We start from the raw sequence: 9,977 nt of genomic DNA, 5'->3' as shown, positions 1-9,977 counted from the left end.
CAAATGAATGTACATCCAAGGGAGCATCATGTGCTTGACATGCCAGGCGATCTGTGTCAGCATGACTTGGCCTGTTGAAAAGGAACTGTGCGGAGGCTGTGTGGCAAAGCTGTGTGGGGTCTGCAAGGTGTGCAAGAACAGTACATATGATGGAGCGAAAATCCAATATCCTCCCATGCACAGTGCAGACGGCGGTGACAGTGGCGGTGATGCCAGTAGATAAATGCATCAAGACGACAGTAGCAACAGCAGCAGCAGCAATTTAACTAGCAAACTCCTGCTGCCCAGAGAAGTGGCTACGACATTCTGCTAATGACCACAACGTTGTCAATCCACAGCTACTAAGTAGTGTCACAGTGGAATGATGCAATAATCTCCAGTTGCGACAGCTCATTGGTACACGATATGTGAAAGCAATGGTGGTAATTTAGAAGATTCTATAAAAAAAACACCACGCTATCCACTCATGCCAATACGCCTTCACGTTGGTTCCTTCTCTTTATTAGGCATATGTGCCTGACACTGCAGGCACGTTTACTGCTGCTGTCGGTGCTGCTGCCGACGCAGCCGCCTTCGCACCCTTCGCAAGTAGTGCTGGTGCTGCTGTCGTGTGGTTCCGAATAATGTAATTACATTGTCACGGGCAGCACATCCTTTCAGGTACATTATGCGTGCTGCCCTCGCTCGGGGAACTACAAGTGGGAGGGGGCCACCGTTTGCATCGTCACTGCTGCTGTTGCTGCTGTCATCATCATCAACCTCATCAAACACTGTCACCTCATCAGACACTGTCACCTTCATCAAGACACAAATTGTGCAACACTGCACACGCTGAAACGATGTTGGCTGCGCGGTCTGGTTCATAGTGGAGGGCACGGTACCTCTGAAGGCACGGAAGCGGCTCTTCAGAAGTCCAATGCAGCGTTCCACTACGGACCGCATGGAAGCGTGTGCAGTGTTGTACCTGCCTTCTGCAGTGTGAGCGGGAGGATGGCCTGGGACCGGAGTCAGGAGCCATGGTTCCAGGGGGTAGCCGCTGTCACCTGCACGAGCATAAAAATGGTATCAAATCAAATGCGCATGGTTGAGCTAGTGAAGCATGAGTCATGTTACAAACACCTACTACACAGAGGCTGTAATAAAATAATGTACAAGCTGAGCACTTGATGCTGCTGTGATCAGCACAGATAACAATAGCTGGTGGTAAATAGTAAACCTCATATTATTAGCATCCAGCAAGGTGGCCGTTTGGCCGAGTTGTCTGTATTCTCGAATTAATGTCAGTGTAAAAAATAATGGGGCAAGACAAACGTTCTTTGTTTCGTAATGTACACTAATTTACATTACCTTGCAATACAGCAGTTAAATGTCATTTTGCTGCAAGCAGATACTCATTAAAAAAATTTACCAGCCCGCCTATGTAACCTATACTTAACACGCTACTATAATATAAACGGTTAGGGCTTCCAACATATACTCTTACGGCGGGAGTACACTTTATTGTGTGCTGCTAGGAAACTGTATGAATTTTTCCCTCTGCTCACCGAGGAGGTGCTCGCCGGCCTTGGCAATGTGTCCCTCCTGGAAACGACGACGCAACCACGTCGTTCTGCAGACGTGTGCGTCGTGATCCGACCCCGGTCGCAGAGCGTCGACGGCCAGAATCCGCATGCCTGCGTCGCAAATCTGACGAAAGCGTGCACAGCATCAGCCACGCGTTGCTATGAGAGGCAAATTAGACAAACATGACGATACTTACGAACATGTTAAGGGCATAGAAGCCTTTGCGGCACATGTATGCCGCCTTGTTGTCGCCCTTCGGTGCGATGATGGCAATAAGGCTGCCGTCCACGCAGCCGATGACGCCGGGAATGCCGCCGTGTCGAAGGAACCCTTCTTTCACGGCCGCCTTTTCCTCCGACGTCCTCGGGTAGTGGACCCACTTGTTGCGAGTCCCGGCGTGGACGATTGCCTCCGCCACGCGTCGCACGCACTTGCTGACCGCAGGCTGCGTCACGCCAATCGTCTCCTCGCTCCCAACGGACCCCTGAAAGCTGCCCGTCGCGAAGAAACGCAACGCGCACAACACTTGTCGCTCCACCGACAGCGCTGTTGATCGCACGCCTCCGAGCTCCTCCGCCACTTCGTCGCACAGCCACCGCACAGTTTCCTTCCTCGGACGAAAGTGCTGCCGAAACACGTCGTCTGGCATGTCAAACGCGTCCTCGGCCTCCATCCTTCCGCGCCTCCAGCCCGAGCTGACGAGCCGCCGCCGCCAGCACCAGCAAGAACGCCGCCATTTTTGATTCCAAACGGAACGGGTCACACGCCGGTGATTCCGCGATGTTTCCTGTTTTGATCTGCATAATTTAGCATTAGTAGTGCGTAAACGTCACTATGACGTGTCAGTTTTTGCGGTTTTGTGACGTCGCTTGACGCACCGGCGTGGTGGGCGCGGCCTCGGAAATATGAGCCAATCAGCGAGCGGCGATCGTGGATTTGGAATCAAAACAGTTTGGAATCATTTTACGTTATAGCGCCTCTGCACGAGCAAGCATGGCATGTCACATTAATAGCTCTCGTACTATTTCACTTCTTTTTTGTAGTTGGTTGCACAGCCAACTATGTAAGAATTAGGTGTGCAAAGTATAATTGAAAAATCTGTATTCTAAATATGATTATGCTCGTTGGTGCATTAAAGAAACGCGAAAGTGGGTTCTGAGAAAATCAGCAAAAAAGAAAGAATTGAAACACCTGTGGAGCTCACAAAGAGACATTTAGAACAGCTAAAATTTACCAATTTCGTAGCTTGTCTCCAGATTCTTGTTGCTGTCTAATCTTTCCCGTGGAACATTTAATTAATTTTTCTAGGTTGCTTTGAAGCATCAACACCGCATCGGGAGGCCTTCACATTGAGCGGCATTAAGTGTATTGCTAGAAATGTTTTCACTGTGTTAAGGCCATGTACTATTGTAACTGGTTTCAACATGTCAAGTCTGTCTCTCGACAATAATGAAATAATATACCGTCAAATACTACAAACAGAGAATCGGAGGGTTCTAATAAGTGTCTTTCGTTGCCCTTTGGCAAGTCGTACTATTGAAGCACTTATTCAAATGTATGGGGGCAGCTCATCTGCATAATATGAAAAATATGTAAACAGGTTATTTTCAAATACTACAAACATAAAATCGGAGGGTTCTAGTAGGTGTCTTTCGTTGCCCTTTGGCAAGTCGGGGTATAGTGAGTGAGTAACAACTTTATTCGCCTCCGAGGATCCATAGAATCGATAGATAGATACATGATCATACAAAGGAGGCGAAGAGGATCCTCCTCTTCGCCTTGCACTTCGCCACAGGGACGAAGCCGTCGTCGCTGTCATCGCTACTCCCCGTATACAGTTCAGTGCTGTCACTGGCGGTGTCATCATCTCGGCTGTTCCGCTTCCTTGAGGCCGACGTTGAATGTAATGCCAGGTCGGGACTACGTACAACGGGGTCAGGATCCATCGCCGCCCGCAGGAGAGCGATGATCCCCGAAATACACAAAAAATCACAAACTCAGGAGGCAGAAAGAGCAGCGTTCCACAGGAGAAACACTTCGTCGTCTTCGGCCTCGGGGAATTGTCGTGTGTCTCCGTGTTAAAAGGAATAAAGTTTCATTTACACTCATAGGCGCCTACATATGTCCATCACGTTGACTTGATCGACAGAGACTAAACAACATAATCACAAACACTCCAGGCCCTTGTATAATCATGGGTGACTTTAACGCTCACCATCCACTCTGGGGAAGCTTCAGGACAAATCAACGAGGCACGAGTCTAGTGGATCTCGCTGCCGAGCATGGACTGAGAGTTTTGAACGACAGCAGCCCGACTTATTTACGAGGAGTGACTTAGAGCAGCAGTTTGGACTTGACATTAGTGTCGCATAGTTTTAGTTCAAAGGTTCAATGGTTCACAGACATTGAAACTCACGGCAGTGACCATATACCTACGTACGTGATTATCACAGACCTTGACAACTCTATTTCCCCTTTGCTCTCAAGACAGATAGACTGGCAAGCGTACCGCCTTTCGATCGAGGACAAGTGCAGACATGAACATCCCGAGCTCCTTGAAGACATGATTATACAAACGCTACAGGCTTCTACGCGGACGTATACAAGATCTACAAGACGCACAGATTTCGACCAAGAATTGGACAGACTTCGGGCGATCCGCCGGCAGGCCGAGAGACGATTTAGGCGTACTAAGTCCATTTATGACTTGAGGGAAGCCAGACGCATTCAGAAAAAAGTTCATCGTCAGATGATCAAACTTCAGAACCGAGGATGGAAGACCTTTTGCGAATCGCTGCACCCTCGCAAGCCGTTATCACCGGTGTGGAGAACTCTCCAGGGCCTTCGCTCACTTCCACAACAACGTCGTCCCTTCACACCGCTGGCTCTACATCAAGGTCGTCTAGAGCTTGAGGTCGCGGAAGATTTTTGTGCGAATGTAGCTGGCGACTTCGTTCTGCTGGTTGACTCCTCGCTACATGACGTTCCCGTCGCGAGAGATCAAAGCATGGAAGTGCCTTTCTCTATGGAAGAACTGCAAGCGGCCTTGGCTGCGTGCAGGCGGTCGTCATCACCCGGTCTTGATGGGGCCGGGTGATGACGACCGCGTTAAGGCAGCGACCGTACGCTGCCTTAAGGCACCTAGGTTCAACAGCACAATGCTATCTTCTGGATATCTTTAATCAATCTTGGCATGACGGCATAGTCCCCGACAATTGGAAGTGTAGCCGACTGGTGCCTCTACTGAAGCCTGGGAAGTCTCCGCTGAACATTACATCGTACCACCCGACTGCACTTGAGAGTTGCATCGGTAAGGTCATGGAGAGGATGTTAATAACACGTATGCAATGGTACCTCGAATACTATGACATATACCCTGATGCTATGGATGGCTTTCGACGTGGACGGTCTTCAATTGACAGCGTCATTGATCTTGTGACCTCCGTGCAACAGCAAAAAGCTCTGAAGCGCCTCTGTGACACTCTTCTTTGATGTAAAGGGTGCCTACGACAATGTAACCCACGAAGCCATCCTACAAGCTTTTGAGGCTGCAGAACTTGAAGGCCACGTCTTTAGGTGGATTTGGAGTTATCTATCACGGAGATCTGTGTTTGTCCTAACTGAAGATGGGCCGACAAATAGATATATCTCCAGTGGTGCTGTCCCACAAGGTGGAGTGTTGAGCCCTACTCTTTGCAATCTTGTTCTAGTGGGGCTCGCCGAAGCGCTACCACAGATGGCTAATGTCTCGCTCTACGCAGACGATATTTGCATCTCGGCGTCCGGCGTGACATGGCCGCAAGTGCGCGCCAGAGTACAGAAAGCGGCAACCCTGACAGCGGCATACCTTTGCTGACAAGGCCTGACGATATCCGCAGAAAAATGTGCACTAGTGGCATTTACACGACAATCGATGTATTTCTACCCGTGGTGTATCGAGGGCCAGTCAGTTGAGTACAAGAAAACTCACAGGTTCTTAGGCGTTATTGTGGATCGCGACCTCACTTGGAGTCCCCATGTCTCCTACATGAAGAAAAGCTCATTTGTATTGAGAATATGTTTAAATTCGTAGCTGGAAAATCGTGGGGACCATCCGTGCACTCCATGTTACAGCTATACACGGCACTTTTTCTCGGATTCCTGCGATACTGCCTCCCTGTGTTGTCCAACACATGCAAGACTAATATCCTTGCACTACAGCGCGGACAAGCCCAAGCACTTCGGATATGTCTTGGCCTCCCGAGATGTTCATCGAAAGCTGCAACAATTCTCAATGCACAGGAGCACCCGATCACCACTCGTATTGTCGGTGAGACGCTAAGAGCGCACATTCGGCACATTTCACGGCTACCATCCCATCATTTTGCCGATTTGCCATTGCGAAGACCACAGGCTACATTCTGTAGTATTGTGGCAAGACACCATGCCTCCATACCATCTGGCTTCAAGCCTGCGAAACGCCCAACATCGGCATTGTGGTGCCTCCGGCAAATTCACGTGTGCCTCTCAGTTCCTGGGATTAGCAAAAAGGCAGACTTCTCAACACTAGCCATGAAGCAATTGTCTCTGCTTGTCATCAATGAGTATTATTTTGACCGCATACTAATTTACACGGACGGTTCCACCATTTCCAACAGCTCTACCGGAGCAGTAGTTATTCCATCGGACGCCGTCACTTTGCAATTTAAATACTCGCACAACACCACGTCTACAGCAGCAGAACGTGCGGCTCTTCAAGGTGCACTCAATTACGTGCGCCAACAACCTCCAATTCGTTGGGCCATTTTGAGTGATTCTGAAGCAGCTCTACAAATTCTGCAATTTTCCCTACGACAAGCGTTACACGAGCAGCTAGTGCACGAAATTAGGCGCGCTCATCATCACGCTCTCGAAGAAGGACACGATATTGTATTTCAATGGTTGCCGAGCCATTGCGGAATTATCGGCAACGACGGCGCAGATGAAGCAGCACGCTCGGCTCACCACAAACATCAGCTAGTTCCTATACCACTCTCAAGAACGGATGCTGCACGGCAACTTCAATCGATTGCTCTCCATATGATACTTCTGCGATGGAATTCACCGGGTTTCACCAACTCACGTTTGCTCTCTCTTGATCCTAACTTGCAACTTCGCCTACCACTGGACTCTCCCGTCGTGAAACAACTTTACTGTGCCGGATGTGGTTGGGTGTAGCATTTAGAGCACTGCACGGGCCAATTTTTTCAGCCCGGGCCCGGCCCGGGCCCGTTTTTACGTTGGGCGGCCCGCCCGAGCCCGATCAAAATTTTTATGGCGAGACCCGGGCCCGGAAATAATCTATGTTACCCGCCCGGCCCGGCCCGCCACCCCTTTACCTTAGGCCCGAGCCCGGCCCGAGCCCGACTCAAAACCGGCCCGAACCCGGCCCGAACCCGGCCCGTTTTTCAGAGTTGAGACACCCGAGAATAACTCGCTGCACATTACATGCACACCACCAGAAAGCCCGAGCCCGGCCCGGGCCCGCGTCAAAAAACCCGAGCCCGGCCCGGGCCCGAGTCAAAAAGCACACGCCGTGCCCGAGCCCGGCCCGAGCCCGTGAAAAAACTGTGCTACCGGGCCCGGCACGGCCCACGGGCCGGGCCGGGCTCGGGTTTTCGGGTAAGCCCGAGCCCGTGCAGTGTTCTAGTAGCATTTACCAACGCCTATTCGTTCCTAATAGGGATGGCCAACAGTGCGGCGTGCAATTTGTGCGGGTGCGACGAGACTCTCGAGCACCTTCTGTGTCAGCGTCCATATTTTGACACCCAACGACATAATCTCCAAGCTAAACTCAACTTGTTAGATGACAGAATGCTCTCGGACGAAAAGATTCTTGGGCCATGGCCTATGCATTCTTGCATGCAAAAGGCCACAAAAGCCCTTCTGCAGTTCGTGAAGAGTACTGGATTGTACGAACGCTTGTGACAGCGGAGATTCATCTTTGACTGTCTCTGCGAATGACTGACTCCAATTTTTTTTCCTTTTCTCTCCTTATCTATTCTCCCCTTTCCCCCTCCCCAAGTGTAGGGTAGCCAACCGGGCACGTCCTCGGTTAACCTCCCTACCTTTCCCTCTTCGTTTATATCTTTCTCTCTTGACTCAATGCAGCAGATAGATATTGGCCGGTAGTTAGTAACTGCACTCCTAGCCAGCGTTGCCAGGTTTGGCTATATATAGCCAAATTGGGCTATCGAAAAAAATCTTAGGGTTCGACTTGGACGAGTTGGCTATGTGGCTATATTTGGGCTACTACTATTCTGTGACTTGGCTTTGTTTGGGCTATAAGTAGCACCCTAACCCACACTCCAGAGGTGGCTCTGATCGAGTAGAAAGAAATCTCGAAGGCTATGGTTTAGCTGGCTGATCCGGCAGCACGGCTGTGCCTGTGGGCGTGCACGAAATGCACCCCCCCCCTCCTTCTATGCTCCGTTATCTCAGCCGGTGGCGTTGACATTTAATGCACTTACACTTACACCTACACCCCGCTTCATAGTCAGATACCCCCTTGCCGGGCATCGGGATGAGCCTGGGAGTAGAGTTTTTTGCACAGTACACTGTACTGGCATGGCTATGCTCAGAAAGGGAGAGCAGCAAAATAGGGTCGGGAAATCGTGGCGCCAACATGAAAGCAGGGAAGCATGGGTAGAAGACACGCTCCAGTATGTTCACATATCTCCACGTTTCTCTCTGCTCCACGTTTCTCAAGTTAAGCTTTACTGCCATTTTCCTTTTCCTGCGAGATGAATTTTTGTTCGTGCTTGGATTCGAGATTCATTTCGATAGGTTGGACTTAAGATAGCATCCTCCTCGGGGACGAGAATCGAACTATGGGGAAGTGGGGCAAGTATGCCAGAAAGTATAAAGAAGAATGGGCGCAAGACCCCAAGCTCCAAGGCGGGCCCTGGTGCTTTTACCCATAGCTGGTTTACCCGTAACGTCATAGATGCAGGTTCTCATTGTGCTAATATCCAAACATGTTTGCCACGATGACATCAGTGCACCACGTCACGTGAACATCACCCCCCGTGTTAGCTTAGCAGGTGAAGTGTCCCGCCGCTGGCTCGAGGACGCAGATTTGATTCCCGGCCACGGCGGCCACATTTCGATAGAGGCGATATGCAAGAACACCCGTGTACTTAGATTTAGGTGCACGTTAAAGAACCCCAGGTGGTCAAAATTATTCCGGAGTCCTCCACAGCTTCATGCCTCGCAATCGTATCGAGGTTTTGGCACGTAAACCCCCTGCAATTAATATTATTCGCACATCAACATAGTTTTCTTTTTGACAGTAACCGGTTTTCCCAGGATTACTACTATTATCAATTTGTCGTTTATCTTTGCTCTTTGTGCGTCGTCGTGGCTTTTACCATTTCGAGTGAGTTGGGTTCGCGACGTGCTCGTCGCCGAAAACGACTGCGCGCTTCTTACACTGGTGTGCCGTTTTGCGCAGTAACCTTTAAAGCTTCGCTTACATCGATTCAGACAGTGAGTGGCATCCGTTGTCTGACAGTTGTCTTTAACGCATGTTCTAGGCGTGCTAGAGACCTAAAATGGCGGCCATATTGATGTAAATGGGCACTATATAGAGTGTGTACCAGCTAATCCGTGCCAAGCAAACTTAAAAGAAAAAAAACAATAAAATCAGAAAACAAGATCGGACGATCAGACACATAACTCCAGATATCATAGAGCGAAAGACCCGTTCTGGCTCATAAAAAAAGAGGCCACGGGCGCGTCGCCGTCGCAGACCGCTAAACTCAGAATTCGCAGTTAATATTACTCCATAATACTCAAAATAATAACTTATTACTATCTGTCATAAAATAAAAGCACTGTGGTTTTGCCCTCCGCAGCGATTCGCTGGAACTTGAGAGCTTCCGGGGCCAACAAAAAGAGTAATCTGTGTGCCAGCATAATGTCGCTGTTGTTGAGGTCAAGGGTCGACCGCCACTGCGGCAGGGACATTTTGTTGCGACGGGTTGTCCAAAAAAGGACTGCCGTAGTCGAAAGTGAAAACGTTTACGCAGATAAAACTGGAAATAATAATAGATATATTTGAGTAAAAATTTTTTTTGCTTTTTTTGTGTTTGGCTACATTTGGGCTACAATATATCTAGCTTTGGGCTACGCCACCTCGTTGGACCTGGCAACACTGCCATCTTTAATCAAAGGCTGTCGGTCGCACTCGCTGGCGCTTCCAAGAACGAAGTGCAACTACGTAGAGTGGTAGATCTGTGTTTATTGTTATGCTGCCAAAATAATCAGTTACCGAGAAACACAGTTTGCCTCCTATGCCAAACAGGCAACAAGGGATGGCTGTTTCGATACTGCAGCGTAAGCAACAAAATCGCTCGTTGCCACGCGAGTGCGGCAGGAATCGGCATATTCGCTTG

At 49.6% G+C, this 9,977-nt stretch overlaps 1 protein-coding gene across 1 annotated transcript; it reads right to left on the bottom strand.

The window, feature by feature from the left end:
* Positions 1-1,735: 1,735 nt before the first annotated feature.
* LOC125943449 (putative nuclease HARBI1) lies at positions 1,736-2,236 on the bottom strand. The gene has a single exon (XM_049662774.1). The coding sequence runs from the start codon at positions 2,234-2,236 to the stop codon at positions 1,736-1,738; it is 501 nt and encodes a 166-aa protein (XP_049518731.1).
* Positions 2,237-9,977: the final 7,741 nt, after the last annotated feature.

This window comes from Dermacentor silvarum, chromosome 1 (assembly GCF_013339745.2).
Source record: "Dermacentor silvarum isolate Dsil-2018 chromosome 1, BIME_Dsil_1.4, whole genome shotgun sequence".
Classification (NCBI taxonomy): domain Eukaryota; kingdom Metazoa; phylum Arthropoda; class Arachnida; order Ixodida; family Ixodidae; genus Dermacentor; species Dermacentor silvarum.
This window is presented reverse-complemented; position numbering and strand designations above follow the sequence as displayed.